The sequence below is a fragment of the Leucopleurus acutus genome, assembly GCF_964270905.1.
Source record: "Leucopleurus acutus genome assembly, chromosome: 11".
In the NCBI taxonomy this organism is placed as follows: domain Eukaryota; kingdom Metazoa; phylum Chordata; class Mammalia; order Artiodactyla; family Delphinidae; genus Leucopleurus; species Leucopleurus acutus.
Window position 1 is genome coordinate 73412706 of NC_139152.1, and position 21722 is coordinate 73434427.

A 21722-nucleotide genomic window follows, 5' to 3' on the forward strand; every position below is an offset into this window, starting at 1 on the left:
AAGGAAAGAAAGGCGAGCTTGTAACAGGAAGGCAGAGCAGATGTGGCAGGACAAGTGTGCCTGGACAGGAGTCACCGAGTGGCTTTAACCTAAGGAAGAGCACAATCAGATTTGCATTTCACAAAAGTCTCTTTGGAGGCCGTAGGGGAAGGAGGGAATAAATGCCAATCTGTAGTCATGGAAAACATTTAGGAGTTTATTGCAAAAGTCTCCACAAGTGATAATGATGCTGAAAACTAAGGCCGTGTTGGGGATGGAGATAAAACAGGAATCACGAGTGCACATGACTGGATGCAAGGATCAATCCCATTTTTCCAAAACTCTGCTTCACTATCACCTCCTATGGAAAGTGCCTTTTAAAAAAAAGAGTGAAAAGAAATATTTTAAGGCTCATGTCTCTGTCTCCCTCTCCGGCCCCTCCCCACTCCCACTAATAATTCCAGGCATGGCTGTACCTAGAAACCACACCATGTAATCAGACAACAATTTCTGTCTTCCTCTCACAGCTCCGCTCTCCTCTGAAAGAACCAGCATCATTCTTAGGTCAGTATTTTGTGCACGGTGTCCCTCAGCAGTTCAGGTTTAAATAAGCCTCAAGATAGAAATCCCACAACAAAGGACTACAGTTCTAACAAGGCTCACTCTCTCCTGTAGGAAGGGGGATGCTCTGTCCCGTATGGCAAACCTGAGCTGAGCCTCCTGCTGGACCGGAGACAGGGCCACCACAGTACATAGAGGGACCGTCGGGGAGGGCTGGTTCCTCAGGGAAAATGTGGGCACTACCACCAGAAAATGGGGAATGATGTTAGGCAAAGTGCAAAATTCCACCATGGCTTTCTTCTCTTGATTTAAGGAAAAACAACATTTTCAAAGGCTCCCCCCACTTCCCGAGTTTCACCCTAGCAGATGGTGCTCAGCTGGAGGCAGTCCTGTGGCATCACTCAGTCCCAAACGCTGTAAACTTACATTTCTCACCCTCGCAACAGTCCACTTTGAGGAGCCTCATCACCCTCACTTTCCACAGAGGCAGAGAGCCGTGAACCGAAACATGCCCGAGGGTAACAAGGTGCTATATGTGGGCACGTGAATCTTGGACTATCTCATGCCAACCCTCTAAACGCAAAGTCATGCCAGTAGAATAGGCCAATTAATAAAGAAGAGCTCAGATCACGCTTCTTCCAGATTCCAAGCTCTCTGGTGCCTCCGTATCACCTGCAGGATGAAGTCCAAAGTCTTTTCACATCATCCAGGACCCTGAACCCTGAGCCTTCCCATCTCCGCCTACACCTCACCCCACCTTACTTCCTGAGCATGGCCATAGCTGAACAGTTGACAGAGCACCACACTCTCTCAGCCACGGTGCTCACTCCCACTGATTCCCTCTGGAAGGTCTGCCACCCGCTTCCCGTCTGATGATTCGCCACTCCCTCCTCTTCTCCTCTCCCCGCCCCCCTCAGTTAGGGGCTCACAATGTCTCTTTTGACTTTTCCTCACACAAGCCTAGTTCAATGCTCCACTCGCACACTCCCTCGTCATGTATATCATTTTCCCATAGGACACACCCTTTTATAATTATTTATATATATATTTTTTCCCTTGAATTATAAAAGCTCCTTGAGGCTAAGATGGTGTCTTTCATCTCTCCATACTTAACACCCAGCACAGATGTGTGGATCATATCGGGGGCTATGCTTATTAAAGGAATGTTTTGATGACGAAAATTTCACATTGGTGACCTTTCAACCTTTCGTAAGTTCTATCTTACATTAGTATTACCTTTTTTCCTTTTTAACATTTATATTATACATAGATAATTCAATACAAGGGCAAGGAATAAAGTATTTCCTAGAATCTACTCCAGGAAAAATTTTCTCTTATCTGAACAATTTGATAGGATTCCTTCTTGTTATTAGAAAATGGAAATATGTCAGCCTCCATCATTCCATTAATACCTGGGCTGCAGGAAACTCAGGCTACACCTCATGCCAAAACTGCACTAACCCAGGTTACGTGGTTCTAGATAGAACTGTCTCTCCATTCCCTCCAGTGCCTGATGTATACATAGGTATGTCAGTTATTATAAATTCTTTATGAAAGGAAACAGAGATACATAGGTCACAGTGGATAAATAACAGCTCTTATTATTAGTCAGAATATAGAGGACACATTCTGTCTTGATTAGTTAAATCAATATTCAGTGCTTTTGCTTATGTTGAGCTCCCTGATGAAAGTAACAGAAATCAGTCTCTTCACTGAACATATCCAGAGTTGGTACATAGTGGGAGCTAAATGACCCTTCCTAGTACCTGGCCCTGCCACCTATACCTCTGCTCTCCAGGCCCCAACCACTAGATAATAGATCTCTGCCTCCTCTTATTTACAACATCATTTCATAAATAAATACAAATCGTGCCACCTCCTTAGGTGGGGAAAAATGGTCAATTCAAGTTACGTAATACATGTAAAAATTAAATAAGAATGAGATGTCCAATGATGGTGATGGGGATGATGGCTAAGATTTATCTACTGATTAGTATGTGGGCTTTTAAATTGACTCATTTAAATACCATGACAACCTAGGTGGCAGGTTACTGTTATCATCCTAATTTTACAGATAAGAAAACTGAGGCATGAGAAATCAGATAATTTCCCCAAAGGTCATATAGCTAGTAAGTGGTGGGGCTGGGATTTGAATCTATATATTTGTAACCACACAGACATATGGCATATATGGAAAATAACACTAAGATGGCCAGAGCCAAGAGTAGCTAAGCCCTTTAGAAGGAAAAAAAAAAGAAAAACTGTTGACTAAAAGTATGATCTTCTATCCTTTTTTAGTCTGCTTAGACTCATTACCATAAATTATAATCAACACCTCCTGGGCAATAATGCCCCCCAGAGAGCATAACAAGGGTTAAGAGTTTGGACTGTAAGGCAAGACAGAGAGCTGGGCTCATATGCTCACTCCACCACATCCTAGCTGCGGACACCTGGCATGTTATGTCATATGGCGGGCACAAATCCAGGTGACCACAGGGTTCACAGCTTCCCCCACTGATTACCTGTGTACCAGCCCCCTTCTTGTGAGAACTCTCCTCTCTCTGCATCACCAGAAAACATGGTTGGTATGACCCCTCCTCCCCAGCCAGGGTAGCTTGTCTCAGTTGGCTGCCTGGATAAATTTGAACAATCACAGTGTCTCACTGCCTGGTGAAGGGATGGGTACAGGGTCCTAGCTGGGCCAGAGTCACCCCTGGGTACTTTTCTAACTGGAGCTGGGAGATGCTTTTCCTCTCAAAGCTTAGAGTTTCCTCTCAAAGCTTAGGGTTTCTCAGAGAGTAAAGCTGGCATGTTAGAGAGGCCTAGAGAGAGCTAACAGCATTGGAGTCCCTCGTTCTGGTCTCTCCTTCCAACTCCAAGGTTATCAAACAGGCAACAAAACCACCTTGAGAAGTGAAAAAGAATGGGTTTCTGTCACTTTCAGCTAGATGAGCTCTAACTCTAACTCTGAAACTTAGTTTCCTCATCTGTAAAATGGGGAATTTAGAACAACAGCCCTTCCCTCCCTGGCCAGTTCCGATGGGGAAAGGAGATATGTATTTTAAGTACTATAGCACTGTGTCTTAGGAATAGAGGGCTCCGCGGCTATTAGCAGACCTTAATAACACAATAGCACTTGTCCCAACAGACTGTTGCCAAAGATTATGGAGTCATTCTTGGTTTCTCTCATTCTCGTCACATCCAACACGACAGCAAGTACTTTTGGTTGTAACTTCAAACTACAGTTGACCCTTGAGCAACACGGGGGTTAGGGGCACCAACACTCCACAGAGTCAAAAATCCGTGTGTGACTTAGTTTGCCCTTGGAATCCAAGGTTCCTCCGTATTCACGCTTCCACATCTGTGGATTCAACCAACCTCGGTTTGTGAAGTACACTAGTATTTATCAACACTACTGAAAAAAATGCACGTATGAGTGGACCCCTGCAGCCCAAACCTGTGTTGTTCAAGGGTCAACTGTATAGACTATCTAAAATCCAACCGCTTCTCAAAATCTCCACGGCCACTACCCTGGACCAAACCGGGATGAGAACCACTGCAACAGCCTGCACCTCCGGGCTCTGCCCTGACTTCTGACAGTCTACTCGCCACACAGTGGTCAGAGGGGTCCCGTTAAACTGTAAGTCAGAGAGATGAACATGCTCCAACGGCGCATCTACTCAGCGTGCCCGTCAGGGCTGTTCCCCGGCTTCCCCGCACTCTTGGCTGCCCCTGCCTTCTTGTCCTCACACAGCGACCCAGCTCCCGCCTGAGGGCCTTCACTCCTGCTTCCTCCACGTGGACTTTCCTTTCCCAAACATCTTCAACCCTCACTCCCTGCCCTCCCTCTGCTCAAAGGCCACCCTCTCTGGGAGCAGTCGCTGAACACCCTGTTTAAACTGGCAGCCCCCCTTCCCATCTAGCTCTGTTTCTCCCCGTAGCACTTACCACCATCTGACCTACCATATCCAGTTTCCCATTTGTTTATTGTCTGTCTCCCCTCCCCAGAATATAAGCTTCATGAGAACAGCGGTTTCTGACCGTTTTGTTTACTATTGTTCCTGGCACATAGCAAGCACACAATACATATTTGCTGAATGAATGAACAAATGAATGAATGAATTTGCCCTCAATCTCCTTTTCTGGGAGTCGGGGGGGTAAAACATGGACTATAGCAGGAAAAAAAAAATGTGGAAACCTTACTGTGAAACTTTGCACTTACTTGGCACAGCGAACCCAGTGTGTGTGTCGGTACAGAGAATATAAGAAGCGCTGGCGATACATGTTCCATACTTTGATAGATTTGTCTTCAGAAGCTGTAGCAAGAAACTGGCCATCGGCTGAAAAGTCCACACTTCTAACTGGAGCTGTGTGAGCTTTAAATTCAGAGGATTTCCCTCTCCTGGAGACAAACAGTTTAATATTTATAACATTTGATTTAATTATCAGTATACAGACTTTGAAACATATAAAATAGTTTGTTGTAAAAACTGACAGAAGTGTGAAAAGGCTGTGTTGTACTGTACTCTTCACTGACACTGTTCCAAGCTGGTTTTGTTAAAGTCACAGCTGACACTAAACAAGTGAGAGCCTAGTGGTCCCCACCCTGAAATGCATTTGCTGACTTTGCTTTAATTGGAAGCTACGGAATAATATTTTGAACAAGTTCCTGTTGTTCCTCTAGAAAGAGCAACATACAGTTTAAATGAACTGCAAGCTAGAAAACCTAAGATTCATTAAATGAAGAGCTCTAAGGTAGGGTTTTCAAACTGGGCTCACGTGGAAATTGTGTGGACTGGCAGTCTGGCTTGGGAAGGAGGAGATGTTCCCTATGTCACTTGCCTCTATGCAGAATGTCCCTGGGTGATCTGACTTTCCCGCTTTCACCCACCAGCAATGCGAACTGAGATCCTGAGGTATACCTAAGGCCTTGCTCAGCCCTGAGCCCAATCTTACATTCATAAGCAAAACAAAAGATAAATGGTAATAACATATTGATCCTTCAGTTCTCAACACCTTGAAATTTCAGATACTGTTTTTTTCTTGGCTAGGGTGGGAAAATGAGAATAGGAAAAAAAAGGTGGAGAAAATAATGTGTGGCATTTAAGGAGAAGCAGCAGGAAAAATGCTGACATAATTAGGGGTAGGCTCGTAGACAGCGCTGGAGTTAAATGGTGACATTTGGGAAATGCTACTTTGTGTCAGCGTTTCCAAGTTCCCAAGGTACTTTCACTTTATACTACATTTAGACTTAGCAATTTTTCCATTCAGAAAGTCATATTTATACAGGTGATGCCTTATGGGAAAAATCACCACAAGTGTTTGAAGAAGATCAGGCAGCAGAATTTGCAGAAGCCTGGAAGTTACACTCAGCTCCTCCCCAACATCCGATAGGTCAGCAACCTATTTAATGTGATAGTGAGACTGCTATCACCTCCTAAATATCTTTTGAATCCCTCCTCTTCTTTCCATCCCAGCTATGCTTGCATTAAGGTAGATATACATACCCTCAATATCCTTCACCTAGATTACTGCAAAAGCCTCTTAACTGGTCTCCCTGCTCTAATCTTTCATCTCCCTCCAGTCACCTACATACTGTGCTTACAGCCTTGCTAAATGTATAATTCTAAGCGTGTAAATCCCAGTGTAAACGTGTCATGGGCTGCTCTCCAAGAAAAAGTACAACGCCCAAGCTCTCTGGCGAGACATCCTGCCACTGCACTGACCTTTGTACTCTTACAACAGTCTCACTGCTTCAAACACACCTCTGGCTTTGTACTTACAGCTTTCTTAGCCTGACTACTTTCCCCTACCAGCAAAGCCCCCTTGACCAACCCAGACAGGCTTAATTGTTCCCTTTTTATTATAGCTATTTTGCTTATTACATTATACAGTAATTTTTGTTTTAAAATAGTCCTGTTTCTCTCCTATTAGGCAGTAATTTTTTGAGGACAGGAAAGTTGATTATTCATCTCTAAAAGACCAGCATCTAGCACAATGTCAGGCATGGAAAAAGAACTCAGTACACTTTGCTGAATTCTGCTGGGAAGAGTCAATACTTAATGGTTCTTAGATCCATCCTGGCTTTCCCTTCCAGTGGCCTGTAGAAGGCAGAGGTGACTTTGTCATAAATCTCCATCACCTGATATATGACATACCAAGAATAATTAAAATCAGTATTTAAAAACAAAATAGGAGGGAGCATTCAGGGACTACTAGGTCAGTCAGGTTTCAAGGGAAAGTTCTTTGAGTAGAAGTCAGGAGTACAGTATGGCCTGACTTTAAGCATAAAGCCTAGAGAAAACAAAGAAAAGACTTGGTATCTGCTATAGCCAGGAAGCCAAGAGACAGCTGGTATCATCAAAGTCTGCCCTGATCTTTCTTCTGCACTCCATACTGCAGGAGGCTTTCCTGCTTGCATTCTTTCTAAAAGCCGCTCCTCTTGGCTACAGGCTGGCCCAATGGCCAGATCCAGGTCTGGTCTCAACAGGAAGCATCTAGGAAACCAAGATAAGAGTGCCTAGTGTTTGTTGTGCTGGTGCTTAACTGGTTTCTAGTTCCTCACATTGCCTTCACACGGACTTTCCACCTCCCACACGTTCACCTGCCCTTTCCGCCCAAATTCTCTTGACTGCCGACTGTGATGAACGCCAGGCCAGACCTGCCTCCGAACTCGCTCCTACTATGCTTTCTTAGCCTTCCCGTCACCAGTTCTGGTGTTTGCTCATCCGGCTGCCCACAATTCCCCTCATCCCTGTGCACACACGCCACTCCTCCCCATGGGAGGTGGAATCCATCCATTTCTCCTCCCTTTGAATCTCGGCTGGTGCTGTGACTTACTTTGACCAACAGAATGTGGCAGAAGGGATACATACTGTGCAAGTTTCAGGACCAGCCTTTAAAAAGTCTAGCAGCTCTGGCTTTTACCATCCTAGAATCCAGCTGCCATGCTGTAAGGAAGTCCTTATAGTGCTGGAGGACCACGGTGCCCCAGCCAATAGCCGGCACTAAGGCCACAGGTGTACGAGGGAGGCATTGGACCTGCCAGCCCAGCTGCCAGCTTAATGAAGCTGCGTGAGTAAGAGCCAACATCAATGGGGCAGAGGAGTCATCCAGGCAACCCAGAAAATTGTGAGAAATGATAGTTATTGTATTAAGCTACTAAGTTTTGAGGACTGTTATGCAGCAATAGGTAACTGGTTAATCAGTTTCCTTCTCCTTGCCATGACCCACTATTGCCCTGGCACCACTGTGATCTGATTTAGGAAGAGGAACTAGACGTGTCTACACAAGCCTAATTGTTGTACTTAGATTAGCCAGTACAAGTTAATGATTCAGTGTGCTTTCACCTCATCTACCCTCGTGCAGTTTACTGAGATTTCCCTGAATTAGCGATGGGAGACAGGCTGTGCTGAGAATAACAAACCACTAGTCCTAAATTCCTAAAGTGAAGGATTTTAAAAAATGCTTTCACTTTTGGACCCCAAATCAGCCTCTTGTCCTTACAATTCCCTCTACATTGCCATCTGCAGTATCATAATACGTCACTTCTCCTCAGTAGTGTTTGCTACCTCGGGATAATGTTCAGATTTCTCAGTATGGAGATCCTTTGGGTAGTGGCAGGAAGAAAGTGCCCACTGGCAGGGAAATGCCCCTGGAACTTTCATTCATTTGCGAGTGCCTGAGCCTGTTCAGGCACGTACCACAAATCAAATCCTGCCACAACAGAGTGAAGGAAAACACTCGTTTCTTATTATCCTAAGTATTTATGAAGGAAATGATATGATGTGTGAGATTTGTTCTAATAATACGTATTCCAGAAAAGAAAAAAAAAGGTGTGTGGCAACGGGGGAACAGATGAAACAAGACTGACAGAACACTGATAACTGCTGGATATGGGGGACGGTTATGTGGGGAGGGAGTTGTCACGTCACCCATTCTATTTTCATGTATGCTTGAAATTCTTTATAATTAAGAGTTTAAGAACTTTTAAAATAATCAAGGCTCAATAATTGCTTAAAATAGATGGGCTATCAGCTAGGATTTAAAAAACCTCTTATAGAGAGGTTTGCTATGACAGGATAGGACTGTGCACAAATGCAATGAGGTTTATACATTTGTCAGAAATTCTCTTTAACAAGAAAATTCTGGAGCCCAAATGAATGATATGCATCAAAGAATAGCTAGCCCCGGGGTTTTTAATAGAGATTCAAAGTCCCCTCAAGGATCCGCGATGGGTGGTAGTAGGTTAATAAACTGTAAAATCTTGATTAGACAGGCTGATGTATATCCCTCTGGGGAGACGATCTAAAGCTTACATCAGATTTATAAAGGGATTGATAACCATCACCCTTCCTAACCACCGCCCCCCCCACCCCAAGAAAACCTTAGGACATATTAAGCATATTTCCATGGTTAGAAATAGTTTTCAAACAGAAGACACAATTATGAGTTAAAGATGAGGAAAAAACGGTAATGAAATAGTCTGACTTTATGACAAGGGCAGTACACCTTGTTTGTGACTCAGACTAAAGATGTGCAGGTAACTAGGGGTGTGGGCATTCCAAGAAGTGCACAGGGAACGGCCCGCCTCCAGTATTCTTTCACATTTCTAAATCCAGAGCATAACAGGTGTTCGTTTCTCTTACTTATCAGGAATCCAGAGTCTAACGGTCCTGTCTCGTGAAGCAGATGCCAGTAAGTTTCCAAGTGGAGAAAACTGCACGCTGGTTACAATGTCCTTGTGACCCACATATCTGAAAGCTCTAGCTTGCGGCTTGAAACTCCACAGCATGAGAAACGTATCCCAAGAACCGGTAGCTATTAAGAAATAGAAGAACAAAACCACTGTGTGTTAAAACGCAAATGTAGGCATGTCTCATTACAATGGGCAGCATATCTAAGAACAAGACGTCCAGGTAACAGAGGGGCCTGGAGGTTGTGAGACAGACCAAGCAATGGCAAAAACATTTGTAAAAGAAACCCAAAGCCACATCACTAATATGCAAGCTTGGCTGTGTCCTATGTAGCCACAGAGCAGGATTATTGGCCCCTGTATTTAGTTAGAACTCAATGACTATTTACTAGAAGAAGGCAGCACAATACAACAGAGACACAGGAGTAGGAGTCAGTTCTGTCTCTCTCAGGTTGACTGCGAAAGTAACTTAATCTTTGTGTCATAAGGACTGAATGCTTTTCCTGAGAGGGCTGGATGAGAATGATTTTTTTAAACTGTTTATGCAGAGATAACTTCACAGTTATAGAACAGTCATAAAAATAGTATAAAGAACATTAATATACCCTTTACCAGATCCACCTGTTGTTACTATTTTGCCCCATTTGGTTTATAATTTGCTCCTGTGCGCACTCTTTTTCTGTACACAAGCATTGTATGTGTGGGCACACATACAAACACACAATTTCTTCTTCCTAAGCGATTCTGGGGTAAGTAAATTCATCATCATGGTACCTTTATTCCTAAATACTTAAGGGTATTTTTCTAAGAATAAAGATATTCTTTTACATACCAATAGCACTGTAATCAACTTCAGAAAATTTACCAGTGACAGTACTTTAATCTACTGCTTTCCAGTTTTGTTAATTGACCAGTAATGTCTTTTATAGCTAGATAAGGTAATCTTAAAACACACTTTTTTGCTCTGTTATGACATTCTACAATTAATAAAAGAGTCATGTGTTTCAGACATTAACTTAAGGCTTTAAGAAAAGGAAAACAAATGAAATCAACAGTGGAAACAAATGCCTTAAACAAGGAATGAAGAAATAAACAAATGAAAGATCTAACTCTTGCCCTAAAACCAAATTTTATATATTCATGTAGCCCCCAAATAGCCCCAGTGAGAGGAACCAGGTCAATGAGAATCACTAAGTCTAGACTGTAGAATGTTTAGAAAAAAAAAACTTTATAAACTTGAAATACAATTAGTATTACTGTTAGAAGAGAAATATAAAGTCACTGAAAACCTTCTAAGTTCCTTAGCCATAGATAAAATTCATTTGGACTTGGCCTATGCAATGTTTCCATGTAAAATAGTTAAAGTGAGTTTATAAGCTGTATACTACCCCCTTTTTTTAAAAGTACAAAAAGTTGACATTCCATTACAGCTCATCAAATTATTAAATAAATCAGGGTTTGAATTATCTGGGGCTAATGTGGACAAAATAGGGAAAACAATGAATTATTATGTACATTATATTGGGGACTCTGAGTTCTAAGGTATTATGCTACAAACAAGAGCTACAAAAGGGAGTAAGACACAACCTCGCGCCCTCAGGGAATCACAACAGAGCAGGAGATGCTTCATTAGACTATAATATCATACATGTTCAGAGGACTTTTATATATTATTTTTTTCTTCCAGGTTTGAGATATACATCATGAAATGATTACCACTATAGGTTCAGTGAACATTCATCATTTCATATTTCTCATTAAAGAAAAAAAAATTTGTTTTCCTTGTGATGAGAACTCTTAGGATTTACTCTCTTAACTTTCACATATAACAGACAGCAGTGTGAATTATATTAATCATGCTGTACATTACATCCCTAGTACTTATAAGTGGAAGCTTAAACCTTTTGACCATATTCTTAATGTTATATGGGGTAGTTAGTGGTCCTTTCCAAGGAAGGGACATGCGAGCAGAGACTTGAGTGAAATGAGGAGTGATCCAGGCTAAGACGTGAAGAAGGAGCACTCTGGGCAGGAGGGCTCCACATGCGAGGGCCTGAGACAGCCATGCACTTGTCAACCTGAGGAACAGCAAGGAGACCAGCATGTCCACAGGGGAGGGGAGAAAAAGAGAACAAGGGATGGAAGCCCAGAGAGAAGCTGATGCCAGCAAGACGCCATGGTGAGAGGTGTGTATTTAGTTCTCAGCCACTGAAGGATTATAAGCAGGAGGACCTTGTGATCTGATTTAAGAAAACTGCCGCTCTGACAGTGAGAAAAGGATGATCTTTGCAAAAATGATGTTGGGTCCACTGGGTATTCACAAGGAAAAAAAATGTACATTGACTTCTACACTTTATACTGTACACAAAAGTAATTCCGCATGGATTGCAGATCTAAATGTGATCAGTAAAACAATAAGCTTTTAGGAGAGAACTGAGGGGAATATCTTCATGGCCATTGGGGTAGGCAACGATTGCTTAGATAATACTGGAAAATGACTAAATTACTAAAATTACTAAAAGAAAAGAATGATAATTTGTACTACACTAAAATTAAGAAATTTTGCTCATTGAAAGATACCGCCAAGCAAGTGAAAACGCAAGCTACAGAGACGAAAAAGACATTTACAATACATTTATCCAACATATAATAAAGAATATATAAAGAAGCCTACAAATCAATAAGGAAAGGCAGTAAAATACGACAGGCAAATACATAGGCAAAGGGCTTAAACAGGCACTTCATAAAGGAGGCTATGCAAATGGCCGATAAACATATGAAAAGGTGCTCAAATCCATTAGTCACTAGGAAAGTGCAAATTAAAACCACAATAAGATATCACTACACTCTCATTAGAATGGCTACAATAAAAGAGATAAATAGTACCAAATCTTGGTGAGTATGTGTAACAAGTGGAGCTCTCAAATAATGCTGGTCGTTTTAAGCACCCTTGGAAAATTGTTTTGAAATCTGTTGAAGCTGAATGTACACTTACCATCTGACTCAGAATCTGACGCCTAGGTATATACCTACAGAAATTCTTATGCATGTTTAGCAGAAGACACGTACAATAATGTTGTGGAAGTACTATTCAAAGAAGACCAAAACTAGAAACCCAACTGTCCATCAAAGTAAAACAGATACAAAAGCTGTGGTATATTCATACCGTGCACCTAACGTGTAATTAAATTTCGTTTATACGAAGTTCAAGAAGCAGCAAAACTAATCTATGGAGTTAGAAGTCAGCATAGAGATCATGTGGGTGGTAGGGAGGGAGGACAGTGGCTAGAAGGGAGCACAAGAGGGCTTCTCACTCTGGATGTTGGCAAAATGGGCATGTCACGGTTGTAGAAATTCTGCAAGCTGTCCAATTGTGGTACATATCTTACACTTTAATAAAATGTTTAGACGAAACGAACAAAAAAATCTCACTCTGGCTGTTGTGTGGAGTATGCACAGCGGGAAGAAGGAAATCACTCAGGAGGCTATTGTAATAATCCGGCCAGAAGGTGGTGGTTTGGACTAGGCTGAAGGCTGTGGAAATAGTAGAAGCAGTCAAAACCAAGATATATCATAAAGACGGGAGTCCACAAGGCTTGCAAACACATTAGATGTGAAGGGGAAAGAAAGAAAAGAAACAAAGGTGCCCAGCTTTTGGCGTGCGCACCCAGGTAAATCTTAGAGAGATTTAATGAAATTAAGGCATTTAAAGTATTAAGTGAAATAATACTCAGAAGACATGCCTGGCACATAGAAAACGCTCAAATGTAGCTATTATTACTGTCGTTTTAATTTGTGTTACTGTCAGCAGCAACAGTGTAGATAATACATTAAAGACTGGAAACTGGATGGGACCACTCAGGCAGTGAGTCTAGATAAAGAAGAGGGTGCAGATACTTAACCTGGAGAGAAGGGAGAGACAGGAAGGAGCCATAAATGGAGGCGGAGGGGGCAAGGAGACTGGTGTCCAGGAATTCAGGATGTGTTCCAAGAGGCTGACGGGCTGTGTGAAGTGCTTTGAAGAGATCTGGTTAAGATCAGGCCTGAACACGACCAGCTACATAATTTGGGGGGGTCCAGTGTAAATGTGGAGGCCCTTGTGGGAAATCATTAAGAATTTCAAGACCATGATAGCAGAGCATTAAACCAAGTATGAGACCTACGCAACGATACAGGTCATTTGCCCAAGAAGCCAGCCCTAGGCCCGAGGATCAAACGTTGGCTTGGCAACAAGATTTGCTTCAGTGAAGTGGTGGGATCAAAGCTGGAATGGTGTGGGTGGAGGAGAAAATGGGAGGGAGGCAGTGGAGGGAGTTAATACACAATTGATCCATGAACTCATTGAAGGTTTACAGGGTCACTGATGTTTAATATGACAAGGACCAGAAAAAATGTTATTATAGGATCATGGTGAAGCAACAATTGATTGGGGGTGGCATGGGCTGGGTGGGGGGGAGGGGCAGAGGGCAGAGCCAGAGGAATAAGAACATGACACTTAACTGAGAAGGTGCCACAGGACTTGAGACTTTACATATTTTGTCAGAAAAGGAAAAGGACATCTTAAGCAGAGTAGATGCTCAAAAATCATAAATTTAGAGTTGATGGCTACATTAAAGCAACACTTGGCTATTATCAGCCTGAGACCCGCTTAAGAGAAGTGATGAGAGGGCAGGATGAACGCGTGGTTTAAAGGACAGCAAAACCTTACAGCAAGGTGGCATTTCCAAGCCCTAATAATTATGAAACACTAGAAGCAGGGATGTCCCAATTACAACTGTGTGGCTCAGGGTACACTCTACTTTTTCTTCCAAATTTCAAGAAAACAGAAAAAAAGACTAACAATCTACAAAAAGCCCATGAATGCATTCTTATTGGAAACTCTGAAAACCAACACTGAATTTCCCTCCTTACTTCCTTAACCCTGCGCCACCAAACCCTAATACCACAATAATAAAAGGTGTTTGATTATTGGTGTCAATGTTGTACAGTGTCAACCTGGAATTTGCTTTCATACATTTCTAGTGAACCATACCCTCTATAAACATTACCACATCATTTAAAATGTCAAAGCTTGTACCTAATCGTCATCTGACTCATCTATTTTAAGATAAACTATCAAAGGGAGGAAGTTAAAAATTTAACTAGTAAATCTACCCATTTAAAAAAAAAGTATTTATATTTTATAACAATAATCTATTGTTTGAAGAAATCCTCATTAGGACAAAAGAAAGAACAAAGTCCACAGTCACCTAGGCCAGTGTCAGGTCTCTGGAGGTGACAACAAAGAGCATACTAATGGTTTGCTCTCCATAATGTCCAAAAGGCCAGCAGTTATTGCGTCACCTTAAGTAGCAATAACTTTCTTTCCTCAACCCGAGCTCTCTCATTGATTTAACCAAAATCAACTACAGTTAACTGGAGGTTTGCTTTGCGAGGAATACCTTTTTCTGGAAAGAGATGGTACTGCCTCCCAATTATTGCATTTGTTGTTAAATTATCTTTTCTAATGGTAATAAATGTATATGACGCAGAATTCTAGTATTACAAGAGTATTTACCAAATTTCCTTCCAGCCCTTGGCCACCTGGTTTCCCTTCCTAGAGGCATAGTTAACATATTTGTTTAAGCACATAGGAGAGAGGATACTCATTTTCTTGAGTATCCTCCCATGTGTTTAAGCAAATATGTGTGTCAAATCACTTTTTTTTCTGGATTTTTTCTTCCATTTTTATTGAGATATAATTGACATACAGCACTGTATAAGTTTAAGGTGTACAGCATAATGATTTGACTTACACACATCAAATGATGACCACAGTAAGTTTAGTGAACATCCACCATCTCAAAGAGATCCAGTAATGAAATAGGGAAAAAAATATTTTTCCTCATGATGAGAACTCTTAAGAGTTTACTCTCTTAACAGCTTTTATATACAACGTACAGCAGTGTCAATTATAGTTATACACCCCTAGTACTTATTTACCTTACATCTGGAGGCTTGTACCTTCTGACGACCTCCATCCAAATCCCCCTTCCCCCACCACTGCCTCTGGTAATCACAAATCTGATCTCTTTTTTAATGAGTTTGTTTTTTTCCTGTTGTTTCCTTGCCATTAGATTCAGGATATACACTTTTGACAAGAACACCACAAAAATTATGTTGTGCCCTTATCAGTGCATCATATCAGGATACGCTTGGTATCTGTCCCAGTACTGGTGAGATTAACTTTGATCACTTGGCTTAGGTAGTTTTTGCCTTGTAAAGTTAGTATTTTTCCACTTTGTAATTAATTAGTATTTTGTTGGGAGATACTGTAAACTATATAAATATCCTCTTCCTCAATAAACTGTCACCCACTAATTTTATTTTTTTTAATTAATTAATTTATTTATTTTTGGCTGCGTAAGGTCTTTGTTGCTGTGAGAGGGCTGTCTCTAGTCGCGGAGACCGGGGGCTACTCTTCTTTGCAGTATGTGGGCTTCTCATTGCGGTGGCTTCTCTTGTGTGTTGCGGAGCATGGGCTCTAGGCACGTGGGCTTCAGCAGTTGTGGCGCACGGGCTTAGGTGCTCCGCAGCATGTGGGATCTTCCCAGACCAGGGCTTGAACCCGTGTCTCCTGCATTGGTGGGCGGATTTTCAACCACTGTGCCACCAGGGAAGTCCATCACCCACTAATTTTAGCATCCTTCAATGATTTTCCAACCCATTATTCTTCCTATGGTTTACTAATTAATGTTTAATTAATGAACTAATGTTTAATTTGTTAATTTGTTACTTTAAGGAAGAATCTTCTCTTTTTCTCCACTTAGCTACTTATTCAGATACTTGTTCGTATCAGTGTGAACTCAGATTATTTTACTCAGTGGGTTATAATTCAAAGCTATCATTATTTATTTTGACTCATATTGTTCCAGATTTGGCTAGTAAGAGCCCCTTAAAGCTGGCCTCTGTGTCCTTCTGATATGTGTCCATCATTTTGAATACTTCCTTACTTCTAGAATTACAAGATGTTCTAAGATGTACTTTCCCTGCTCCAGCCCTGGAATAGGTCTTTTCTCCCCAAGAAGCTCTGATTCCTCTTAATAGAGAGTGGTATTTAGAAACCAAGATCTGGAAACTATGTTTGCTCATTGCTACTGCTGTGACAGCTAACAGAACTAAGAAGGTATAAATAGAAATCTCAGCAGGCAGAACTAAGAAAGCAGATATAAATAGAAAGCTGTATCTATCAATATGTGTAGAAATGAAGATAAAGATATTAAAAACCATGAGTTCATATTGATAACTCTAATTCAATCTAACAGCACCAAATACATTCCAGCCCTCCCTCTTCTTACATTTATAACTCTCTTCCCCCACAGTAAAAAATCTGGCTCACGTTACACTCAATATATTTTTGTTCAAGTCTAGAGCACGCAAACGGTTTCAGAATCACTAACCCACACCCCTGCAAAAAGCGGTGCTACTAACTAGAGTTCAGGGTGCAGTTTTACTCCTTTTGATCTTGCCAGCCTTGGTTTTATTCTTTGTTAGAGCAAATCTACTTCAGTTTTAAATTTAGTTTTCGGGCATGCCCTTTATTTCAGATGTGGTCCTGATGCCTAAGGCCTGGCCTCCCTGGTGTCTCGCCTGAGATGCTGGGCAAGATCTCCCCTTTGTCTGAGCTAGAGCTGGAGCGCTCTAGCCCGGCATGGTCACTGGGCTCACCACTCCTCTTTCAGCCCGGCAGGAAGGGGTCTCCGCTAGACCTCACACTCTCCCAACTTGCACCTCAGCCAAAACTGCAGCAGGCCCCACAGACATCTGAGGCCACGTACCCCACTCAGCAGCAGCTTCTCAGGAACCCTGCCACACGCATTCAGCCCGGACACAGCCAGAAGAACTAAGACCTCTGCTCCGCTTTGCTCTACCGCTGCTGTGCAGCATGAAGAGTGCCCCCAGGGAGAAAGCCAAGTAGGGAGGAGCTCACCTTCGTTGCAAGAAGGTGTTTCCTTCTTGCAAGGATCACCGGTTTACATTCCCTGTTTGCTCAATGCCCGAAAACAGTTGCCTCATATATTCTGTCTCATTTTACAGTTGTTTTCAGCTGGAGGGCAAGTTTGGTTACCAGTTACTATCGTGTCTGGAGGCAGAAGTTGGCCTTAGTCTTTTTAATAGCTGCATAGTATTCTATTGTGTAGCTATACCTTAATTTATCTAACCAGTCTACCCTATTTAGGTTGTTTACAAATGCTGCTGCAATGTACATGTATCATTTCTGACATATGCAAAATAACACTGTGATAAATGCCCAAAAGAATTATTGATGGGTCAAAGAGTACATATTTTAGAATTTACTAAAAAGGTTCATGTTCATAATATAGTATCTTTCACAACTTTATAAATTTGGATTATATTCCTCTTAGGCCTTTTCATTCCATAATCAAGAGAGTCCTAATAACTCAATCACCTCCATATAGAAATTCTTGAATTTTTCAATTATTGCAGAAGTCCCTCAATATATTTCCTACCCTTATTATGTTCTGCTTTAAAACCCATTACCAGAATGAAACTCAGCTCTCTAGTTTGAGGGCACCATGATTTTGTACTTTCTGTTGCATTTCCAGGTTCATGCTGGTCTTTGGTTCACAACAGAAACACTGGACCACCTTCTTCAGGAAAATATAAACAAGGAAATCTAAGGAAATCTAAGAGAAGGAGTTCACTATAAGTTTTTTTTTTTTTTTTTTTGCGGTACACGGGCCTCTCACTGTTGTGGCCTCTCCCGTTAAGGAGCACAGGCTCCGGACGCGCAGGCTCAGCGGCCATGGCTCACGGGCCCAGCCGCTCCGCGGCATGTGGGATCCTCCCGGACTGGGGCACGAACCCGCATCCCCTGCATCGGCAGGTGGACTTTCAACCACTGCGCCACCAGGGAAGCCCAACTATAAGTATTTTTAAGAAAAGAAAAATAAAATATAATCCCCAGGCATACACATCCATAAACCCAGAGAGAAGGGAGATGGTTGCACAATAAAAAGATAATATTCTAACCGTAACTAGATAAACTTTAATACCCTAGCTAATACTTTCAGAATAGTTTGTACAATCCAAGCACTATATAATAGTATAATTAAGTGATGGCACTGACTTAAAATTCCTGTCTGAATGAGGGAATAATTTTCTTGCTAGCTGACACTAAGTAGTTAGCTTGCTGGTGTAAGCAGAGTCTCAAAGGAGTTGTGACTGCTTTAAGAATAATCTTTAGTAATGACAATGTGGAGAAATTTAACGTTTCCATTTCTGTATCTCGATGAGGGGTGACAATCTTAACACAAACCCTTCTTGAGTTGTCACTGTGGGCCGAGTACTTTTAAGAACTTGGTAAACATCCTTTTACATAATCCTCACAACGAGGTAGGTGACCATCATTATCCCCTTTTTACAGATGAGGAAATGAGGCTTGGTGAGGTGAAGTAACTTGCCCAGAGTCACGCAGGTGGGAAGGAGTAGAGCTCCGTGTTTAACCGGGTCTATCAGACTCCACAGCCGGGGCATTTAACCAAGAACCCAGTGCTTGGAGAAGCTCTGGGGATTTACTGATTATCCCCATTGGAATTACTTGGGGACCTTGTGAAAAACGTGTATTTCTAGTAAGTTACATTCTCTGGAGTGAGACCCAGGAATCTGAACTTTTGATCACTTTCTCAGTCCATTCTGATATATGTGGACATCTGAGAAATACTGCACTCTGCTACTGCCTCTCAGTGTGTACCCGAGCTTACTTTAGCGCTTGGGAGCAATTTTTAAAACTATAACAGTAGGAGGAACTTAAGTAAATCTGCTACACAGGTTGCCATCAAGAACCAGAATAGAAAAAGAATTTCTGGCAAACTTTAATTATAGTTTCACTGTGAGGAAAATAACTTAAAAATTCACAATTTCATTCTGCCTCTATTCAGAAAGAAAAAGGAGATATAAACTTGTCCTATACTGTCATTTACTCTACAAACATCCCACAGATTAAATAGGGAATGAATCAATGACAGGGTAACCTTGAACACAAAAAGAGGAAAAGGTGACAACATCAATGTTAAAATATATCGTTTTAAATGGAAACTTCTAAAGTGCAGCTCAGATTGTGCACGTCACATGAAAATGCTCTTAAACTCTTCTAACATTTGTATAAACTTAAGTGTGCCCCTCTGGGAAACTGCCCTAATGGAAAAGAGTGTGGCTCCAGAGGCCGACTGGAAGTCAGGCTCACCCAAGCTCTGCTGCTTACTAGCTATACCGCCTCAGCAAAGTTACTCAACTTCCAGTTTCTGTCTGCATAAAGAGGGATGGTATTTCACAGGTGGTCATTTTTTCCCATCCTCTCCTCTCTGATCACCTTCCAACTCATCCTGTGAAACCCAAGAGCCCACCACCTTCCAAGAGGCTACTGAGTATAAATCCACCATGCTTCATGCTGTTTCCTCCAGTCATGAGCAGGAATTTAAGCCTTCAGCCTCTCTGCACATCAATTACCCTGCACTCTCTCCCATAATGCTCCAGATAGCCCCTTAGCTGACCCTGGTACCCATGCCTGCTCTCCTTCCCCAAAGCTACCACGGGCCAGAGAAACGCCCACTACATGATCCCTCTTGTATACACATCCTCCTCTCTGAAAGTCCCTCCTCCTACTAACCTACTTGCACTTTGACTCTGCTCGGGGACATCAAGTTCCCTGCAGCCCTTTCAAGCAACAATCATTTTCTCTTTCACACTTCAGGTCTTTCTCTCCGTTCTAACTCCTGGTATTATTAGTTCATTCAACAGATATCTCACCCCTACCACATGTAAGGCATGGTGGGCGGGGTGGGGAGAGTCCTAAGTAACGATACAGGCAAAAATCTCTGAATAGGGAGCTTAATTTTTTTTTTTTTAATTTAAGTTTGTGTGAAGCTTTATTTCATTTAAGTAACTTCTTTGGGTTTCAGTAGACGCATTGTTTTAATGAACATTTCAATAAATGCAAAATCAAATATGCTGGCAGGTCACAAACTTAGCTGAAAATTGCAGGCGAGCTCTTGACTTGGGCAGCATTTTCAAGTGCTAAAATCTATATTGCATCTCAGACACAGGATCTTAATGGAAGAAAATATCTTTCTCGAAAGCCATGTGAACAGTACACCTATCACCGTTCTCCCAGCAAAATCTGCTTTAGCCATGATAACACCCAAAGCAAAGACCAATGATTATCTTGCCAGCACTTGTCCATGTGCCTCTTTGTGCTGAGCTACTTTATTTGTAAAACAGGGAGCCCTGGTATAGGCTTAAATTTAAGCAGAGAAGAGGGAAACAAGTCAATTAGCAGGCAAGCATATCACTTTAAATTGAGCTAAGAGACATGAACGATAAAGCAGGATGTCACGTGAGAATTTTTCATGGGCATAGAATACTTTATTCAGATGGAGTAATCAGTGGCATTTTAAGTGGGGGCGTGAAGCACAGGAAGGAGCCAGCCAACCAGAGTGAGGTGGTGAAGAATATTTCAGACTAAAGGGACAACCAGGCCTCTCCAAAGACCTTTTCTTCCATGCTTCCTCAGCAGCCCATTCCATGGTCAAACCCTGGATTTTGTCGCCAGCAGAACCAACACTTCCCTGATTGCTAAATGAAACCCACTACGCTTTGGCAACATGCTTTTCTTATAGCTTCTTTTCTGGATGAGCTTCTAACTCATCCAGAACTCCAATCCATTGACCTATGTTCTCCACTGAGGCTCTCTATCACTATCTTCATTTCACTATCTGATTTATAAGCCTCACTTCTCTCCTTATCCAAATTATAAACCCCTTCTTACACATATATTCAATCCTTTGACTTTTCCTCCTTCCTTTAAATTCCCCTGGCAAAATCCCAGTCGCTCTGCCTTTTCTGAGACTATATCTGTGCCAGTGAGAATTGCTAGACACACTCCCAGGAAGACTGGAAATACTATAAATTCATGATCGCTAATTGCACACGGATCTTCCACACTACCCAGTGGTGCTCAACTCTATAATAGTTCCCTTCCCCACTCTTTCTAATGACTATTTAATATCTTCTTCTCTCTCTTCTACATTTTTACTCCACTCTATCTACACCTTGGCTTTCATAATACCTTACTATAATGGGTTCCCCTCCTATTTTTCCGACTATTCCTTCTTTGATTCTTTTGTCATTTCCTCTTCTGATCCAAAGGTTGGAGAGCCTTAGGACTCAGAAATGGACCATTTGCCCTCATTGTTCTATGTTTTTCCCAGGTGACCTCATCTATTCCCATGACTTTAAATACCATTTGTATGCTAGTAACTCCCAAATTTCTCTTTCCCAGGCTATCACCGAGTTTGAAGACCACCATCCTAGTCTGAACCACCATCATCTCCTGCTGATATAATAGCTCCTAATTGATTTCTCTACTCACAGTGGTTCAATCTCCACGTAGTAACCAGAGTGATCTTTTTGAGGTATAAATCATATT

The 21722-nt window shown here is 41.9% G+C and overlaps 1 protein-coding gene across 2 annotated transcripts in view; it reads right to left on the bottom strand.

The window, feature by feature from the left end:
- POC1B (POC1 centriolar protein B) overlaps positions 1–21722 on the bottom strand; it is a 107289-nt gene that overhangs the window by 76825 nt on the left and 8742 nt on the right. For both annotated transcript variants that reach the window (XM_082850515.1, XM_082850516.1), the window contains 2 exons: positions 9189–9360; positions 4763–4942 (listed from right to left, as the gene is read on the bottom strand). In XM_082850515.1, the coding sequence (XP_082706641.1) occupies positions 4763–4942; positions 9189–9360 (352 nt within the window). The remainder of the gene's footprint in view (positions 1–4762; positions 4943–9188; positions 9361–21722) is intronic.